Genomic DNA, 21,985 nt, shown 5'->3' on the forward strand with positions numbered 1-21,985 from the left:
GATCCAAGATAATTTGAGCACCGAACCGGATACCACTGGTAGCACTGACGTCACTGAAGGTGGAGGAAGATGGCGCCCTGCAGCAATCCTCCATAGGAACTTCACCAACGATGTGCCCTGCCTTAACTTGATCAGAGGAGGGCGAAAACCCCCCAATGGGCAAGGGGCATGCCTAAAGCAGGACACAGATGCTGTTCAGAAGGAAATCTCCACACCACCCGAACACCGGGTAGCGGTGACGTCACCACAGAGGAAGACGGCGCGTGCAGCAGACAGAGACGGAACCTTCACCAGCGGTGGGCCCAGGGAAAACAAGGTCAGATGAGGGTCCAGCCCCCCGGTATGCAAGGGATGGAAAAATAAAAAAAGGCTCACTAAAGACAAGGATGAAAGAAAAGCAAAAAAAAATGGCCGTTAATACTGGTAATACATGGAATTAATGTATCCATACTAAGATACAACAGTATGGTCTTTGCCACAGCTTCTCCACAATCCTGTAGAATGCAAGCCCGCAAGGGCAGGGTCCTCTCCCCTCTGTACCAGTCTGTCATTGCTAGTTTGCTTACTGTGATATCTGCAGGACCAGGCAGATGCCTGGGGCCCCCGCCTACAAAGGGGGGCCCCTGCTTCTGCAGTCCATTTATGAAGTGCCCAGAGGGTGTACAGCAGTGAACAATGCTGTGCACTGCCCTGAAGTCTTGGAGTGTCTCTCGCAAAGCCCCTTGAGCCCCCCTGTCTCTTTCTCCCTGCAGTCAGGTTAAAAGTTGAGAGAGAGGGAGAGGGGCCGATTACAGCACAGTGACAGTGCAGGAAGATGCCTGCAGCTCTGTATGTCTCCTCCTGAGTCCTGATCATGGCTGCTCCTAGCACTGTCCTGAGAATGGATATGCCTAAGCCACAGAACCTGGTAAGAGCAGCAATAACACGTTAGAGTGCAGTGATTTTCTCACTGTGGTCCGGAGCTCTGTGCTGATTGCTGTAGGATCAGTATTCACAGCCACATACAGCTGCGATCAGCATCAGCTCTGACCGCAGTCACTAATCCCTGCTTGTAATGTGACAGGGCGACCTCCTGTCACTACTGTCTGGATGACACAAGACAGGGATATTCGCTGCTGAATCAGGGGATTTATGACATAGAAATAAATGAATTCCCATGAGAAATAATAAGGGTACACCATACACATATATACAGTACAGGTGTGCATAGGAATCAGCATGTTTGGTGCATTTTTTTGCTGCCAAAGCCTGCTCTCTTGGCAGTAAAAACACTGCTTTCAAAACACCCAATTTTTAGGGTATGTGCAGACGATCCGGAAATGGCAGCACTTTGGAAGCAGCGGACAAGTGCTCCGTCTAAAGTGCTGCCATCTTACGCAGGTGATTCCGCGTGTGGTCATTGAACCGTGCGGAATCACCGCACCCAATACATTGTAGGGGTGAGATTTCTCTTGCGGAGACTCGCATCTATGCAAGATAAATTGACATGCTGTGGTCTGGAGAGTCGTGCTGCATGTCTGTCTCTGCGGGTGAGGTGCGGGCGTATGTGCACGCATAGTGGACATGGACTTTCTAGAAATCCCCTCCACTATGCTGTAACATCTGGACATTGTGGATGTACGCAGCATCCAGAGTTTACTGATTGTGGACACAGACCCTAAGGGTATGTGCACACGCTGCGGATTCTGCTGCGTTTCCGCAGCGTTTTTGGCTCTGCAGAAACGCAGCAGATTTTGCTGCGTTGTACAGTACCTTTATTTCCTATGGAAATAAAAAAAAGCTGTGCACATGCTGCGTTTTTTTCCGCGCGGTTTTGCTGCGGTTTACAATCCGCAGCATGTCAATTGTTTGGTGCAGAGACGCTGCGGTTTTACACCTCATCCATTATGAGGTGTAAAACCGCAGGGCAAAACCGCAGAAAAAACGCAGATAATCCGCAGATAAACCGCAGAAAAACCGCAGCACTTTGTCCTGCGGATTTCCTGCGGTTTTCTCTACAAAATCCGCAGAGACTAAAAACTACGTGTGCACATACCCTTAGAGCTTTTGCTGTTTTTTATTTGTATAGTATTCATTTTGTCTACAGTACATGTTTAATAAAGTTTGTTTTATTCACCAAAAACACAGCGAAAAACAGCGCTGCGACATTTGCAGCTTTTCTAAAACTTTTTCATTGCTTTCTACGGGTGAAAAAATTTGCTGAAAAAAGTGACACGCTGCGGATTTAAAAAACGCTGCAGTTGTGAAATTCAGTCAGGAGAAAATAAAAGGGTGTGCAGGAGATTCCTGAAAATCTCAGTTTTTGCTTGTGCTGTAAAATGCTGAAAACTTCTTATTTGCTGAAGAAAAAGCTGCAGAAATTCTGCCTATGAACATGGCCAAGAGCGGCTTTTTAAAGTGCCAGCAAAACATATGAGATTTCCGAAATCTCCTGCATGCGCTTGTTTTTTTTTCTGACTGAATTTCTGAACTGTAGCACTTTTTAAATCTGCAGCGTGTCACTTCTTTCAGTGTGTTTTCACCTGTAGAATGCAATGAAAGAATATAAGAAAGAAAGCTGCAGATATTGCATTGGTATTTTTCACTGCAATTTTTTAAGTAATTTTGGTGAATTAAACTATTAGGCCGGGATCACACACAGCGAGATGTGGCCGAGTCTCGCAGGTTAAAACCAAGCTCTGGCGTCGGCACTCTGGAGCGGAGCGTGCAGCTCCATGTATTGCTGTGCGGCTGCACGCTCCGCTCCAGAGTGTCGGCGCCAGAGCTTGGTTTTAACCTGCGAGACTCGGCCGTAACTCGCTGTGTGTGATCCCGGCCTTAAGTGTCGTTCACACGTTCAGTATTTGGTCAGTATTTCACATCAGTATTTGTATTGCAGAAACAGCAGTGGAACAATGAGAGGAAAAGTATAGTAAAAACACATCACCACTTCTGGATTTCTCACCCTCCTGGTTTTGACTTACAAAATACTGATGTGAAATACTGACCGAATACTTAACGTGTGAACGTGGCCTTAAACATACTGTAGACAAAGCAAACATCCTCACTTTAAAAAAAGCTGAAAAAAGTGTAAAGAACACTAGAAAACAAGCTGAAAAACAGGTGTTTTGAACGCAACATTTTTACTGCCAATAGAACAGGTTTTGGCTACTAAAAAAATGCATGTGAACATAGTCTTACTCAGAAACGCTATGGCTATCTGTGGTGTTACATAGGACTGCAGGTGACATCTACTACATTATCTGTTCTCTGAGAGTTATTACTGCTCTCTCTGGTGTTACTTAGGATAAGGTCACAGTCATGTGACTGGTTTTGTGAGCCGGGAGGGCTTCTGTTCTGGAGTGTGCTGTGCATAGAGGTAATTGTATGGCGATCAGTACACAGCCCCTTCTGAAATGACAGGTGGGCATGGTGGCTGATTCGCAGTGCAGGAAAACTACAATCCCGGCCGGGATAGCGGGTGGGAGTGTCAAAATTGGGACTGTCCCGCTTAATCCAGGACAGTTGGGGGCCCTGCTGTGTTATCTGCAGTGTTAAAAAAAAAAAATTAAGAGGGGTTTGGGGGACAACTTTGTCTTGGGCCCCCCAATCTTTTCTGACCCTAGCAACGCTCCTGCATAATGCTAATAGTGGCAGACCCGTTGGCTGATATAAGGCCCCTGAATATGGGTGCCACAGTGCCAGCACAGGCCCCTCTGCCACCTGTATCCATATCCTGCTCATGTAATGTAACCTAAATGTGTGATTTTACAATGTTAGCATTTGGGGCCCCACTTTAAACTTTTGCCTAGGGCCCCACTTTGTCTAAAAGCGGCCCTGGATATCTGTAATTTGTATGTAACCCCTTCTCATGTACAACACCATGGAACCAATGGTGCTATATAAATAAATAATAATATAAGCAAAAGCATACAGAAATAACATGTAAACAGATACAGCAATGGAGGCGAGCAGAATATGCACTAAACGAGTAGGGAATACAAGGCAACTGTGTATCTGTCACCTAGATGCGGAGAGAAGAAGTCACACAAGCAGCAAGGGTATGAGGACCGGCCTGCATGACTTTTTCAAAGAGCAATGCCGGACTATAATCACCATACAGCACAAGGCACATTCACCCCTTAAGGACTGACCATCACTGGATCTTCAGGATGAAACTTTTTTTTTGCTGTGATATATTCAAAGAATACACTTAATTTTTCTTTGATGTAACTATATCAGGATTTTTTTTGTGTGGAATAAGCTGTATTATCTGCTTGCTTTCTAAAACTGAACATGGACTAAACAGAATTCCCCATCTCACTCTATCCCTCCACCAGACCTATGCATCAATGTCAATTTCTGCTCACTTTCCCCAGTCCGGCATGTTTGGTGCCTCGGGGTGATCCACGACTCTGCCGTCTCTTTCAAGCCACATATCCAAGCCCTTGCCTCCTCCTGCTGACTCCAACTCAAAAATATTTCCCAGATCCGTATATTCCTTGACCAAGAAACTGCAAAAACGCTTGTGAACGCCCTCATCATCTCCGGCCTCGACTTTTGCAACCTCCCATCCTCTGGCCTCCCCTCTAGCACCCATCTAATCTATGCTAAACTCTGCTTCCCAACTAATCCACCTATCTCCCCGTTATTCCCCAGCCTCTCCTCTCTGCCAAGCCCTTCCTATTGTCCAGAGGCTCCAATTCAAAACCCTAACCATGACATACAAAGCCATCAACAACCTGTCTCCTCCATACGTCTGTGACATGGTCTCCCGGTACTTACCTACACGCAACCTTCAATCCTCTCAAGATCTCCTTCTCTACTCCCCTCTTATCTCTTCTTCCCACAACCACATACAAGACTTCCCCGTGCTTCCCCCATACCCTGGAACTCTCTATCCCAACACATCAGACTCTCGCCTACCATGGAAACCTTCAAAAGGAACCTGAAGACCCACTGCTTCTGACAAGCCCAAAACCTGCAGTGATCCTCAGAGTACTGAAGCACTGCACGACCAGCTCTACCCTCTCCTAGTGTATCTTCACCCATCCCGTGTAGACTGGGAGCCCTTGCGGGCAGGGTCCTCTCTCCTTCTGTACTTGTGTGTCTTGTACTATGTATGCCCCATTTTCACATGTAAAGCACCATGGAATAAATGGCGCTATAAAAATGAATAATAAAAATTTATCAGTAACATTATTTTGGGGGTAAATATAACTTTATAACTTATTACCCACCTTTTATAGTTCTGTACGCATAGAAAAAAGCAGCCACACCATTTTTTTTTATAGCTTAAATTTGACACTGTTCACATTGTGGCACACATAGCGTGTTATCTCCATTCTGTGGGCAAGTACAGTTATGGTGATACCAAATTTGTCTTGTTTTATTTGTGTTTCATTAATTTTTTACATTAAATACACTGTTTGCCGCCATGTTCTGAAAGTAATACTTTTATTAACAGCTTTGTGTCCATGTGTGACTTTTTTCAAGGCAAGATGTAGTTTTCTTTGGTACCATTGTGTGCCATCTGCAATCTGAAATGGGGCTTTTGAAAGCAAACAAGCTCTATATGCTTCATTGCTAGGAGTTTATATCAAGATTTCCTAAAAATGTTCCTTAAATGTCAGGAAAACACAAAAAACAAAAAAGAGCCTCCAGAGCGGAAACCACTGAAGAATCAGCCATAACTGGTCGTACGAGGTTTTAATAAAGAATTGTTGAATATTTAACAGTTACGTTAATTCCAATCTCCAAATCTTTCTTACATAACTTGAATTCTCCCGTTTGTTCATTCAGTCTGATATAAAAAATATCAAGCTTTATGGTAATACAAGGGAGAGAATCCTCTTTGATGTCCGTCATGGATGTTAACGCATCCCATGTCGGAGGATGGAGATAAGCCCAGAGAAGTATTTGTTAATTGCTTTTGAACTTGGTGCTGGAGATAATTGCTTGATTGTCCCAGCAGGGATCCAGTCCCAGTTGTTTCCATGTACTTGAAGGAAGCTTTCAGAAAATGTCTCAAATTCTCTTTCCCAGCTTCGGCTTTTACTAACGGAACTGGTAAATGTTGCTGCAGAGGAAAGGTAAAAGGAGACCAAATGTACAGTAATCATTTAATGTTGACCCCTCTCACCTACAAGTTCACTATAATAGAAACCTTGACCAGAAAACATGTACAATGAATATTGTTTTAAGTGAGTCCTAGAAGAAAATTAAAAATATCTTATGTGCTCAGATATAAAATTACATGGACTTAGGCTATGTGCACACGATGCAGATTTCCTGCGGATCCGCAGCGGATTTTTCCGCGCAGAAACGCTGCAGATCCGCACTGTGATTTACAGTACAATGTAAATCAATGAAAAAAACAAACCGCTGTGCAGACGCTGCGGTTTTTCCATGCGGTTTTTGTGCGGTCCAAAAAAAAAAAAACAGCATGTCACTTCTTTTGTGCGGTTTTCCACCTGCTCCATTCTCCAAATCCGCAGGGGGAAAACCGCACAAAAACCGCTGGAAAACCGCAATAAAAAAGGAAGAAATCCGCAGGAAAAATGCAGGTCATTTGACCTGCGGATTTCTTAAAATCTGAGCGGAAAAATCCACAGGACGAAAATCTACGTGTGCACATAGCCTTACACTACAAAAAAAAAACCTCTAATTCAATATACTATTCAGGTCAGGTACATTGTTGACATGGAGACCTTATATTGGTATGAGTCAGCAGATATGACAATAATTAGTATATACAGTGGCCTACAAAAGTATTCACCCTTTTGGCTTTTTACCTATTTTGTTACATTACAACCTGTGTTTAAATATTTTTGTAATCTGATTTGTGTGTGTTGCATCAGCACTAAATAGTCTTAAGTTGGTGAAGTGAAGTGAGAAAAATATAGGCAGAAATTATATTTATGGGATAAAAAATTGGCATGTGCATATGTATTCACCCCTTTTGCTATGAAGCCCCTAAAAATTCTGGTGCAAGTAAATACCTTCATAAGTCACATGCTTAGTGAGAGAAAGTCCACCTGCGTGCAATCTAGGTGTCACACGGTCTGTCAGTATATACACACCTTTTCTGAAAGGCCACAGAGGCTGCAACACCATTAAGCAAGAGGCACCACTAACCAAACAACACCATGAAGACCAAGGAGATCGCCAAACAAATCAGGGACAATCTTGGTGAGAAGTACCAGTCAGGGTTGGGTTATAAAAAAATATCCCAATCGCTGATGATCTCCAGAGCACCATCAAATCCATTATCATCAAATGGAAAGAGCATGGTACACAACAAACCTGCCAAGAGAGGGCCGCCCACCAAAACTCTCAGCTCGGGCAAGGTCGGCATTAATCAAAGAGGCAGCACAAGGATCAAAGGTAACTATGAAGGAGCTGCAGAGTTTCCAAGCAGAGACTGGAGTATCTGTCTATTCCACCACAATAAGCCATACACTCCATTGAGGTGACTCTTATTGAACAGTGGGCAGAAAAAAACTTTACTTTACACACAAAAATTGTAAGGCTCGTTTTGAGTTTGCCAAAAAACACGTGGGAGATTCCCCAAATGTAAGGAGCAAGGTACTGCAGTCCCATGAGACCAATATTAAACTTTTTGGCCACCAAGGTAAATGCAATGTCTGGCACCAAACGAACACAGCTCATCACCCCAAGAACACCATCCCCACAGTGAAACATGGTGTTGACAGCATCATGTTGTGGGGATGTTTTTTGGCAGCAGGGACAGGGAAAATTGTCTCAGTCGAGGGGAAGATGGATGGTGCGAAATACAGGGATATTATTGAGCAAAACCTGTTTCAGTCTGCCAATGATTTGAGACTGGGACAAGTCACCTTTCAACAAGACAATGACCCAAAGCATACAACTAAAGCAACAGTGCTTTAACTGGAAACGTGTTAATGTTTTGAAGTGGCCTATTCAAAGTCCAGACCTAAATCCAATTGAGACTCTGTGGTCAAACTTGAAGATTGCTGTTCACCAGAGGAAACCATCTAACTTGAAGGAGCTGGAACAGTTTTACCTTGAGGTATGAGCAAAAATACCAGTGGCAAGATGTGGAAAGCTCATAGAGACTTATCCAAACAATATGTAATTGCTGCAAAAGAAGGCTCTACAAAGTACTGACTTTAGGGGGGTGAATAGTTGTGCACATTGAATTTTTCGGCTTATTTCTCCTATTTGTTGTTTGTTTCATAATAAAAAAAACAACAAATCTTCACAGTTGTAGACTAGTGATGAGCGAGTATACTCGTTGCTCAGGTTTTTCTGAGCATGCTTGGTTGTCCTCCGAGTATTTTGGCGTGCTCGGAGATTTAGTTTTTGTCGTGCATGATTTGCGGCTGCTAGACAGCTTGTATACATGTGTGGAATGCCTGTTTGTTAGAAAATTCAACATATATTCAGCCTGTCTACAAGTCGCAAATCATGCAGATGGGACTACGAAAAATACATCTCCGAGCACGCCAAAATACTCGGAGGACAACCGAGCATGCTCGGGAAAACGCGAGCAACGAGTATACTCACTCATCACTATTGTAGACATGTTCTTTACATGAACTAATGTAAACCCTTAAAAAACCAAGTGAGGTAGCAAAACATGAAAAATTCGAGAGGGTGAATACTTTTGCAAGCTATTATAGATGTGATGGTATGGACAAATTCTATGATTTGAATTTACATAATGTCTTCATGGCAAAAGTGGACCTAACAAAAGGGAATCTTGTGTCATCAGGATCTGCAAGTAGTGCAGCCTTGGGCTTTATACATTGTATCTCAACTTAAAAATACCTGATTTCGACACAAGCGTTCTCGGATAACAGGAGTTGAAGAGGGGAATGATTTATGCAGGGAAAAGAGACTTCCTGTTTATACATAAAGCAGAGAAAAGAGAAGCATTAGCTGGATAGAAGTACAAAATGAGCAATTATAAGTACACAGTGCTATATAATATGACGATTGCAATATATTAGGAGGATAAAAACTTTGATGGGAGGAGGAGTGCTTCTTTAACCTCTTAGACAACATTATTAGCAAAGGCGTGTAAGTGCGTGTTTCTGCACATGGACCTCACGCTTGATACTAAATAAATTGAGATGCTTTGAAAATTTTTCTGTTCATCATTTGAATATCATTAACATGTCTGTCCATCCTGTGATTTCCATAATGCCATGACTTTTCAAATTTGCAATTTCATCACTGAGGAGCGTACATTTGTGGGAAAATTATTTAGTATGACTTTTAGTATTTTATTCCTACTCTTCCTATTCTAGAGTCCAGTGGGCAGACTTAGTAATTGACATCTACCGCATCTCACAGTCATACAGGGAAGGATGTCAGTAACTGGAAAGGATTGCCCATGTGATTCCTTGGCATAGAGAAAGTAGGAATTAAATTAATAAAATGCAAGTTATAGTCAATATTTCTCAACAAACCGAATCTGCTCAATTCTCCCGCTCTATAAGAAGCTGCTTTCAGATTCAACACCATGTGACAGTTTCCTTTTCAGCATGATTTAAGGTACACAACACATGTTAAAAGTAGAAGGGCTTTTGTAGTTTTGGAACTCACAGAGACATAATGGATCCAAAACGCTATCCAAATCAATGTCCACATCCAACTTCTTGTACTCAAAGAATTGCCAATGTGGATTTGTATGATGCTAAACTGTGAACAGAGGAGGAAGCGCTAAGGTGGAGAGATGAGGTTCTTTTACCATTAGAAGTCCTTAACTGAAATCACCGATAGTCTGACACAGTAACAATCAGATCTTAGATACGATTTAAATATTATAATATTATATTATTAGTCACATAATTATCGCTTTGTTTTTGTAGATTTAGAATCACAGAATGAAATTGGCAGGCTCAGGGAAGTTGTAGCAGAAGACAGTCCACGCACACCAACCCCAGAGCCAACCAGCGCAGACCATGAGGAGGAATGTGACTCTCCCGAGAATTCGGACAGCTCTGCTGAACTATTGGATGCTGGATCCCTGGTCCCTGATGTGCCAGACAGTTCTGAGAAGGGTTCAGAGGACAGCTGTGCTTTGGCACAAGACAATGAGAAAGGTCGTAAGACTAGGGAACATTTGTATTGCGCCACATGCAAAGTTACTGTGAACTCAGCATCTCAACTAGAGGCTCATAATGCTGGTGAGTGGGTTCATAACATTGTGATATGCTCTATTATAGAGGCTTACAGATATGCCACATTAATGGGAACCGCCTTCGTAGCATAACTTTCATCCTACAGTCCATGACTAAAATTGTGTATTTCTTTAAGCCACTGTGTTAACATTTTGATGTCAAAGTCGTTTCCAGCAGCCTTAGCCCTTAGTCCCAACTTTAGCCTACAAAATAAAGATAGAGTTGACTATTCTTAAAAAAAAAAGTATATCTCTGGACAGTTCGGTCCAGAGATATTTAGACAGGGACACAAGTTTTGACATTTTAGCTGTTTATCAAAACATATTCAAGTTACAAGGTTTAAAATGCAGAAGCTCAGATTTAATTTGAGGGTATTCACATGCTAATTGGAGTAAAGGTTTAGGAATTACAGATCTTTAATATGTAGCTGCCTCTTTTTAAAGATAACAAAAGTAATTGGACAATTATATCAAAAGCTGTTTAATGGACTGGATTGGCTTTTCCCTCATTAATCCATTAATTAATCCTAATTAATCATCAGTTAAGCAGGTAAAAGGTCTGGAGCTGATCCCAGGTGTGGCATTTGCATTTGGAAGCTGTTGGTGTGAACCCACAACATGTAATGGCAGAGAAACAGACCATCATTATGCTGTTATAAAAATAAGAAATCAATCAGAGAAATGGCAGAAATGTTAGGAGAGGCTACATCAACAGTTTGGTACATTTTGGAAAAAAAGGAGTGCACTTGTGAGCTTGGGAACTCAAAAGGCCAGGATGTCCTTTGAAGACAATAGGGTGGATGATTGCAAAATCCATTCCATGGTGAAGAAAAATCCCTTCACAACATCCACCTAAGTGAAGAACACTCTCCAGGAAGCAGGTGTTTCAGTTTTTTAGTCTACCCTAAAGAGAAAACTTCATGAGAGCAAATGCAGAGGGTTCACCACAAGGTGCAAACCATTATTTAGACTTAAAAATAGAAAGTATATGTGTATTTGCACTAATAATATCCTATAATGCAAATAAGAGTAAAACAAATCACTCACTATGGAACCAGTGGTGTGTCTGGTCAGATAGAGTAATCATTCAATCACCCTGAAGTTCCTAAGCACATTCAGGACCATTAATGTAAATGAGTCACAGTGGTTCACCCAAAGTTACCTCTATATAGCGGAGTCTTCATTCAGACCATATGCGGTATTGTTGGTCCAAAGTTAAACAGACGATATTGCTTCTCCCACGATGCTTATATGCACCTCAATCCTGGTGCTGGTAATGTTGCTGTTCCTAATCCAGATGGAAGTAGCGGTGGCGAGTGTTACTGGAGAAGGTGGGCGGGAGGCTGTGTGATGGCATGGGAATGCATAGCTTCCGATGGCACTGGGTCATTAATGTTTATGGATGATGTGACGAGACCAGGGCCGGCTCCAGGTTTTCATGGGCCCTGGGCAAAAGAGCCTCAGTGGGCCCCTTTAACACATAGCAAAAACCCAAAGTTATAAACCGATGCGCATGCAGCGTGTAAGCGCACATTCACACTTGGCCACTGAACAGAAAAAAAAAAAACAAAGACAGAAACATAATGATTAAATACCCTGCAGCAAATAAATAAATAAATAGCATAGTGCATGATAACAATATATACTACTTAGTTAACATGTTTTTTGATAAAAAAAAAAAAAAAATGTGAAAGCCAGCTCCCCTCTTTATGGTGACCGTAATTGGGACAGCCCTAACTCTAGCATTAAAAACCTTACTGTTTGTCAAGTGACATGTATGTGGATAAGGGCTGAGATGGAATGGGCCCACCTAGTGGACACACAGCCGAGGAAGACCACATCAATAATGCCCAGCTCAAAGAAAAGGCAGGCCACACTTTTATATTCACATGATGCAAACAGACAGAAAAAAACCCAAAGGTATGACCTGGGATATAAACTGGTGTGCATTCAGCGTGTAAGAGCACGTTCACACTTTTCCACTGAACAGAAAAAAACAAAAACTGAAACATTATCATTAAATACCCTGCAGTAAATAAATAAATAGCATAGTGCATGAAAATATTATACGGTACCTGTAGTTAACATGTTTTTTGATTAAAAAAATGCAAAAGCCATGCCACCTCTTAATGGTGACCGTAATTGGGACAGTCCTGACTCTAATATTAAAAAAGGTTTACATATTAACCAAGTACCGTATATTATAATATAATGCTCCATACAGTATAATAGACCCCATATAATCCTCCATAGAGTATATGGGCCCCATATAATGCTACATACAGTGTAATGGCCCCACATATTACTTCATACAGTATAATGGGCCTCATATGTTGTTACATGTAGTATATAATGGCCCTATATAATTATTATTATTTACATATAATATATAAAATAAGAGATATATATAATATACATTTTATATAATATATAATATAATGCTCCATACAGTATATAATGGCCCCATATATTGCTACATATAGTATATAATGGCCCCATATATTTCTCCGTACATTATATAATGGTTTCATATAATGCTCCATACAGTATAATGGGCCCTAATATATTGCTCCATCCAGCACCTCCTATGTTCCCCACAGCCAGCCCCTCTTATGTCCCCCATAGCCATCCTCTCATGTCCCCGACAGCCAGCCCTTCTTATGTACCCCACAATTAGTCCTTCCTATGTCCCCCACAGCCAGCCCCTCTAATGTTCCCCACTACCAGCCCCTCATATGTCGCCCATAGCCAGCCCCTCATATGTCCCCCATTCATTGGCAAAATATAAAAAAAGGCTTCTTCTCACCTAATTACGGCTCCCTATACACCGCGGCCATAATTGCAGGAGTTCCCAAAAGGGCAAGGAGCTGATGACAGCTCCTCTGCTCATGTCCCAGGCGGCACAGCTCTGACATCAATTCTATTTGTGTCTGATAGAAGCTAATACAATTGAGTGCAGGGAGGGAGCGACGGCCGTCACTGTGCTGAATGTCTGCGATCGGAAGAAGATGCTGGTCGACCACAGACATTCAGCCATGACACTTTGTTTTCCCCAAGTGCTCCCCCCTCAGGGAGGCAGGAGGCAGCACCCTAGGCAGTTGCCTACCTGCCTACCCTTCGTCTTGCCCTGCGTAGAAGCAAAAAACCAAAGAAACCACTGGGCATGGATCAAAAAAGAATAGGTGATGGGACACTGGTGATGAAGTAAAATACCTTTATTGAAGAGTGGGTGGCAAAAGTTGGCACTGAATGTAAGAGTGCCCGCACAATTACAGTGATTAGATTAAAAAGACTATTAAAAAAGACAAACTGTGTACAAAATACAATTAATGCAAAGGAATGGGGGACCACAGAGACGATAGTGGAAACCAGATTTTAAAGTGCATGATAGATTAAGGTTTAAAGTAACACTGTTCCCATGACGGGTAGCCTTATAGATGACAAAATGCACAAAAGTGCATAGGTTTAGCCCATAATATGGTACTAAGTCAATCACCTACATTAAATAGAAAAAGTAGTGAAAAGTACTGCTATAGGTATATAGGGCAAAATGCCCAGCACAGTCTACATGGGTACAGAGCAATGCAAGTAATACTATTCCTATAGAATATACCTATATATAGCAAAGTCTACAAGAATGCAAAGATTAGTTCATGATGTGATATCATTAGTCAATCTCCAGGATATAAAATGAAGTAATCATGAGGAGAGACTTATTTATCGCATAATCTATATAGAGATGAAGATATTGGTATGAATAATATACATAGCATCAATAGGTATTACCTGGTGGTGATCTAGTGGTGGTCCCTGGTTCAAGGTGCGGTGACGTGTATTTTGGAACTTAGTCCTTCGTCTGCAGATCTGACCAAGGTTACAAAAGAATTTCTGCATTTTTTGTGAAACTTTCTCCTATCCCACAGTGATCTTGGGGTTCTTCTTTACATCTCTCACCAAGGCTCTTCTCCCACGATTGTTCAGTTTGGCTAGAGGGCCATGTCTAGGAAGACTTCTGGTGGTCCCAAACTAATTCCATTTAAGGATTATGGAGGCCACTGTTCTCTTAGGAACTTTGAGAACTGCAGAAATTCTTTTGTAACCTTGATCAGATCTGTGTCTTGTCACAATTCTGTCTCTGAGCTCCTTGGCCAGTTCCTTTGACCTCATGATTCTCATTTGGTCTGACATGCACTGTGAGCTGTGAGGTTTTATAGACAGGTGTGTGGCTTTACAAATCAAGTCCTGTCAGTTTAGTTAAACACAGCTGGACTCCAATGAAGGAGTAGAACCATCTCAAGGAGGATCACAAGGAAATGGACAGCATGTGACTTAAATATGAGTGTCTGAGCAAAGGGTCTGAATACTTATGACCATGTGATATTTCAGTTTTTCTTTTTTAATAAATTTGCAAAAATTTCTACATTTCAAGATTTTTTCAGTCAAGATGGGGGGTAGAGTGTACATTAATGAGAAAAAAATGAACTTTTTTGAAGTTACCAAATGGCTGCAATGAAACAAAGAGTGAAAAATTTAAAGGGGTCTGAATACTTTTTGTACCCACTGTATACACACACATATAAAATAACATGTCTCTTTGAAGGTGCCAAGCACAAATCCATCCTAGAAGGACAGAGCACTCACCCGAGAAGGGGAAGAGGAAAAGCACTTAGCCGTGCTACCCGAAAACCTAAACGGATTGGCAACAAGACCAGCATTGGCATCCAGAATAAAGCATTTCACTGTCCTGTGTGTGAGATCCATGTCAATTCCGAAACTCAGCTCAAACAGGTAAGGTCCACAGTATTTCTTCTGGAGACTAAATCACATACATGTAATTTTTTAAATCAATAAATAGCCAAGATTTAATTCAGTAGATTCAATAGCCGACCACACTTCTGATGTGCACAGAACGATCGTTAATAGATTGTTCTGTGCACATAGACCGTTAATCTTCTTCGCTGCACATCCTAATTACACTGGATGATGTGCTGCCAAAAAAGTCAATTTTTAAGAAAACTTAAAAGTTATTTAACCAGTAATTTGGCGCTGGATGGTAGCCATGGGCGAAGTACTCATCTCCTGCGCTCCGGCACATTTGAAGAAAGTAGGGATCCCAGCTGGGTGTGTGGATTTGTGTCGTAGGGGCCGTGCAGGCTGCATATTCTATGAAACCAATGACACTAGTTTGCCTGGACCAGATGTTGACCAGTTAAGTAAAGGAGACCACCATTTTAAATTAAACTTCTTTTTACTGAAGAATAACTTGATATGAACTACAGTATATACAACAGTTAGTAGGCATTTATCTTCAAGGACGTTTCTTTAACCACAAGCGACATGAACATACACATCTCCTTCCCTGAAAGTCTGTCTTCTTCACTTACTTCCTCTGGTCTTTGCACAGCCCAGCACACTATCTTGGAAGGTTCTGTTTTCCCCTGTGCGGACCGCACGGGTCGAGGTGTAATGCTATGGCTCTTTTTCCTCTGTGGTGACTGCACGGGTCGAGGTGTTATGCTACGGCCCCTCACAGTTCCTCTCAGTTTCCAGTACACAAGAGTCATAGACATCCTGCAGCAACGCGTCCAGTGATTTCTCCATAGAAGAGGATGAGTCCCAATATGGCGACACTTGACTTTCTTTGCTGTAGACGCTTAGTTGCTACAATGATGTACTATTCTCTTCCTTTTGCTTCCCTATACTTTTGCCTTCTGTTGCCTCTCTGACAAAGACTCCGTACCATCCTCCTTGGCTTCTTGCCCCAGGCCCCAATATTCTGTCTCTCACCCCCTCTCTATTCAGATTCCGGACTGCTACGCGCTTCTCTTCTCTGCTATCTCTTCTCACAGGCTCTCACTGTCTGCTCTGTTAGTTCCTCTCTTGCCACAGGGACACCCTCTGCATGCAGCATTGCTCACACTAGACCTGAGGTCTTTATTCTTCACACTCTGGACTCTTTCTGAATAACTACCAGAAAGTCATTTTTGATCCTGCTGCATAGCCGCTCCCTCTCTGGGTGTATTTCTGGACTTAACTCTATTTTACCCTACTCACTGTCTGGTGCTGGGCAGACTATAACAACGTTATTGCCATCTTGTGGCCATTATACTTAACATCACATAACATTACGTATCACACAATACATATTATACTGTACTACATTCCCCTACAAACTCACCAAATGAGCAAGTTTGTCGAATCATCGTCAGTCTTCTTAAGCTGTCTCGGTTATCAGGAAATCGTTATATGCTCATTCTTGATAATTGGCCACTGTGAATGCACTCTTTGTCACACACCCTTTGTTGGTCCCGTCTGGACTTTTGTCCGGACCCTCCTCTGCAAAAACGCAAAGCGGGATTCATGCCGAGTAAATGCGCTCTTTGACGTGCATAATTTTCAGACGTATATGCCTACTGGAGTATACGTCTGTCAGCTCCATTATAGCTTATGGCTCTGTTGACGTGTACGCCCGAATCCCATTGTGCAGGGAGATTCAGATGTAAGAACCAACAAATGTGTGAAAAAACGCAGTGTGAAAGCCCCCTTACAGCTATTGCTTTGGGGTATGCAGAATTGGGACATACAATAGATGATATGGTGACTGACCAATTGTATTGTCTTTGCTCTTTCCACTTTCTTGTTTGTATCTTCTACCTGATTGTGTGATTACAAGCTGATTAGTGGAGAATCACTAATAACTGTTGATTACTATAGAAATCCTTAAAAATATTTGAAATTGGATTTTATAAACCAGACAATTCCTTTTCATTTAAATTGCAGTTCTGATTCTGAAGGACAGTCGCCAAATGTTGTAATCTCTTGGACTTTGTGTTAGACTTATACAAGCCCTTTCTTATGTTTTATCAGCACATGAGCAGCAGACGACATAAAGACAGACTAGCTGGAAAACCTCCAAAACCTAAATACAGCCCATTTAGCAAGTTGCAGAAGAATGCTGCATTGGTGGTGAGTATGGCTAAGGTTAATCTAGACTGTAGAATAATGAGAATATTTTCTATACACACCCTATGAGGCTGCACAGAACAGAACACTACCTTAGAAAGAAAATAAAATGCTAAATACCGTACTTTTTTTTCAAACAACATGAAAAAGATATTCGTGGCTCCATTGGCTCTTCCAGTATTCTGCAACCCTTCAGAGATATTAGCACATACAAGGGTTTGCTAGAAATCTAAGAAGGAGGATTTCTATGAAGAACCCTTGCATTTGATAAATTGGCTTTGGGGCAGCTGAGAGGCAGCATTCACCTCAACAATCAAATTTAAATATCAAAATATGTCAGTACTAGGCAGGACACACATGGTGTAAAATAAGAAGCAACCTTTAGTCTTGTAGTTGTGCTTCACTTAAGAATATTGTTTTATGTTTTTACAGACCAGACTTGCTCTACATAAACAGTTGACCAAGACATTGGCTGCTCGATTTCTTCCAAGCCCCCTTACACCGACAGCTGTCTGCACGCTTCCAAGCCCTCTTACTCTTCGTCCTGCCACAGCTGCTGCTCTATTCCAAACCCCCTTTCTGGGACCAGCTTTTTTCCGAAGCCCCCCACCTGCTTTGCGGCCTTCTCCAGCACCTATTATGTTTGCTCCTTATTAACCTGCCATAAACTTGCAGGACTACAAAGAGAACATTACAAAGGTGAAGCCGTAATGACCGCAAGTTGGCCTCTCCCAAGAGCCATCAAAATATATATCATTGTTGCTTCGCTCATAATCCAAAGCACATCCACCATCTTGGACATTGGAGTTAGCTATCCAAGCCATACCGCTAACAGACTAGGATGGACAGCCATAGTTGCCCATGTCAGACTGTTTCTGTTGATGGTGGCAGAGGAAGTGGTCTACCCTCCATTGCACTGGGGCCAACAGGCAGTTGTTTGGGTAGAAATCGTCCCAAATCTCTCTGGTGGGTCAGAAGAGTGATCAGATGAGGAACTAATAGCAATAACATTGGTTTGGTTAATGATGTCAACATGTAATCTGCCAGTAAAGCCTAGAACAAGCTTATAGGAGTATAACCAAGGTAAAGATGTCACAGTTCCAGATGGCCCACACTGTGATTTTTTTCATGTATTCCCAAGTTGGGCGCCTCATACCATCCTTACACCCAGATATAGAAAGCAGATAAACAGAGCTGCCTTCACATTCAAAGTAATCCATAAGTTTGTTAAATCAAATAACTCTGTACTAAATACTACATATTTAAGAGAAGTCAAAGGTACAAAATGTACAAAATGTCAACACAAAGGCCCAATAGTAATGGTCTGAAAGGTTTTCATTTTAGTTTATAGTAAACACTTTTGCACTACCTTCAAAGGTTCTATATATATATAGTCAACTACTATGCCCTCGATTGATACCAAACTGTGATCCAAATGAGCTAAGTCATCAATGTAAGGATAAACCCTGAATAAATGTCAGTATTTGCTCATTCATCATATATTGTGATATTAAAAAAAGGTATATCAGAATGTAGGTCATTACAGGACGGAGCTCATGGTATTAAACATAGTACTAATCTCATCTCATAGAGTCATTTAACAACTCTATACCAATCAAAATCATGGAACTAAGAAGGAAGAAGAACCTACTCCTCATTTCCTATGTTCCATCATGGTTCCTCCTTATTTGTGCAATGATCTAAGATATGATATAAAGGCTTTGGTGTAAAACACAGGGTGTAAAATAAAAAAAATCCAAGCTTTCCATGTCTACCATGAGCACAAGGATAGAAGTAACTAAAAGGCCAACTCATATTACAGCTGCAACAACCGAACCTTCCTTGCTTCTACTAAACCGAACTTAGATACTAATATAGATCCAACCAAAACTATTACCAGCCAGGGCCTGGAGGAAGCAAACAATTATAGTATATTCTGACATAAATTATATTAAAAAAAGGTACAATCTACCAACAGTACAGAATGGATTGTAGATCCCTAAAACCGTCCCCTGACACAGTATAGGGGAAAAGTCCAGAATTGGGAAGTTCATTCTTTTTCTTTTGTGCCATTGATTCTGCTGCCCTCTAACTCTGAGAAATAACTAGTCTTGTGTACCTCACATTGATTCCCAACAGGGATCTCATTTAGCTTTAGAAGTTTGCATATTTTAAGTCCGAAGTGCTTTTGTGTAGAACAATATAAGCTGCTTTACTGAAAGCCATTTGGCTCCCTCCGCGCATAGAGGTTGGGGGGGTGAAGATTTTATAACACAAGCCACGGGGATCAATCATTTTAGCTTTTGTTGGGTTTGCTGCTGTACAGATTATAGTAATTATACATCTAAACGAAGACAAAATAATCTCTTTAGGTGGCCCAACAATTCTGCAAATGTTTCAGGGCCGGAGCAGAAAACACGTGCAATATAGTATTCTGAGTTATATTTATGCTGTAAGAAAATAGAAGATTTCCAAATATTTAAGAAGAATCATAAAGTATATTATACGTGTAGGTATGGGGACCTCCTTGGAGAACCTTGTAGTATCACACACCATTAAACCCCTTTTTAAATTAAAGGAATTGTACCAAGATCGCAACTCATCACCTCTACACTGAATAGGCTACCAGTGTCTGACTGCGGCTCCTACAGTTGGGAGCCAAATTGACTACAAGAAAGGGGGTCCCTAGTAGGTCTCAGTCAGTCTTAAAGACAATAAATTAAGCGCCATTGCGCAAAGCTCAACCACCGCATCACCCACTACTAGTGATCGGTTGAGGTCCCAATAATCAGACCCCAGCAATCACATACTTATCCCCTATACTGTGGATACGTGAGAGTTGAGATCTTGAAGAAACCCCTTTAAATTTATATATTTTCTTGTTCTGGTGAATTCAGAGCTTTTAAAATCCATACGTTTATTGACAAAAGCTGCAAAATATGTTGATCCAAAATTGTGCTATGTTACCCATCTGTCCCACACCATAGTGATAGAGATTCTTTAAGCTCTGGAAGCAAATGATGATATAAAGGTTGAAGTGTTCGTTTTTGAGCGCTTTTTTTTTCATCTAAATTGCTTTATTTAATTTCATTTATTTTTTTTAATTCTAGCTAGACGAACTATGGCACTGTCTTTATTTTATGTGTCATTTTATTGTGCTGCTTCATTATCCAGTACAAACCTATCTCTATTTCGAGCTATCTAAGCTGGCACCAGGGCAGCTAGGAGAGATGCCAGACCTCATTTTGACTTAGGGCCCCGTCACACACAGCGACGCACCAGCGATCCCGACAACGATATGACCTTGTCAGGATCGCTGGTGTGTCGCTACATGATCGCTGGTGAGCTGCCAAACAGGCAGCTTCACCAGTGATCAGGACCAGCAACGACACAGGTAACAAGCGCGCATGTCGCTTAGTTACCCGCTGTGTACCTTAGATACCAGCGTGCTGGCGCTGGGAGCTGGTAACCAAGGTAAACAGCAGGTTTCTAAGTACCGCGCGGCGCTTAGAAACCCGCTGTTTACCTTGGCTACCAGCTCCCAGCGCCAGCACACTGGTATCTAAGGTACACAGCGGGTAACTAAGTGCCGCGCGGCGCTTATAAACCCACGGTTTACCTTGGTTATCAGCTCCAGCCCGCTGATCGTTGGTCTCTCACCTGTCACACACAGAGATGCGTGCTGGCCAGCGGGAGACCAACGATCAAAAAAATGTCCAGGGCTTTCGAGCACAGTCAGCGATACCCGGCAGGGGGGCCGGTCGCTGATACATGTCACACACAGCGATATCGCTGGTGAGATCGCTGTTGCGTCACAAAACTTGTGACTCAGCAGCGATCTCGCTGTGTGTGACGGGGCTTTAGAGGACACTATGCAGTCTGGGTACAGTTGCTGACCAGTTATGACAAGAGGCCTTGAGTCAAAGACCTATACACATCAGAAAACTTGCTTTTTGTTTTGACATATTTTGCAGTTTTTATGTGCATTTTGTTGTGATAAAGATAAGGCAAGCCTCAAAATAAAAGTCCACTGCTATGCACAAATGTCACATTCATACGGGATTTACTTTGTGATATAGGCTGGTATTCAATAGAACACATCCTAAGAATTCTAATATGTATTGACTTCAATTAGGGCCTTTATATACAACATACAGTAAGTTATCATTAAATGTTAGGGAGTTTTTAATAGAGATGAGCGAATTTGTTTGGATTTTGTCCCAGAACCTGATTTTGACAAATTCGAGCCATATTCGAACACTATTTGTGCCGAATGTATGTCTTGTGAGGTAGCGCTATCATCTAAGTAGGGGATCCTCGCTAGGCAGCGAATAAATCACGTCCGGAACGGGGTTTTCCATAAACCAGTATAGTCCATGCGGTTTATTGTGCAGCATAAACCAAAGCAAGTAATATACAGTTCACAACCGCATAGCGTCCTTTGACAGAGCTTCTCTCTGTCCTCCCTGTGGTCACACAGGTTAGCATACACAAACTCTTCAGCCTCATCATTATCTCACCCACATCGGGGTTTCCTCATGGCTGTTTCTCCACGCTACAGACATCCACTCTCTCCTCTGGGACTCTCAGACGCTGGCAGCCATGACACACAGCCACTCCAGAGGCTGTTAACCAGGAGATACTTCTCCCAGCGGGACCTTTCACACAGGACCAACTAGGCCCCTGCATTCACCACATGTGACCTACCCTGCCCGCCTTATATGGTCCGTAGCCACGCCCACTGGGTCACATGGCTATGACCTCATCACAGGTCCTTGAAGCACTCACACGTCTTTACTACAGGCGTTTTCAGACACACCCCTTGGGTGGGTTTGTAGGTAACCAGATCCGCCCAACTCTCTAGTTACCTGG

General features: G+C 42.1%; 1 protein-coding gene across 3 annotated transcripts in view; it reads left to right on the forward strand.

Annotated features, from left to right (window-relative positions):
* LOC141086380 (zinc finger protein 385C-like) overlaps positions 1 to 20,569 on the forward strand; it is a 453,285-nt gene extending 432,716 nt beyond the window's left edge. For all 3 annotated transcript variants that reach the window (XM_073572358.1, XM_073572359.1, XM_073572362.1), the window contains 4 exons: positions 9,840 to 10,157; positions 14,751 to 14,938; positions 17,018 to 17,116; positions 17,546 to 20,569. In XM_073572358.1, the coding sequence (XP_073428459.1) occupies positions 9,840 to 10,157; positions 14,751 to 14,938; positions 17,018 to 17,116; positions 17,546 to 17,770 (830 nt within the window). In that variant the 3' untranslated portion in view covers positions 17,771 to 20,569. The remainder of the gene's footprint in view (positions 1 to 9,839; positions 10,158 to 14,750; positions 14,939 to 17,017; positions 17,117 to 17,545) is intronic.
* Positions 20,570 to 21,985: the final 1,416 nt, after the last annotated feature.

This window comes from Dendrobates tinctorius, unplaced genomic scaffold (genome assembly GCF_039654945.1).
Source record: "Dendrobates tinctorius isolate UK_male_01 unplaced genomic scaffold, ASM3965494v1 ptg000032l, whole genome shotgun sequence".
Classification (NCBI taxonomy): domain Eukaryota; kingdom Metazoa; phylum Chordata; class Amphibia; order Anura; family Dendrobatidae; genus Dendrobates; species Dendrobates tinctorius.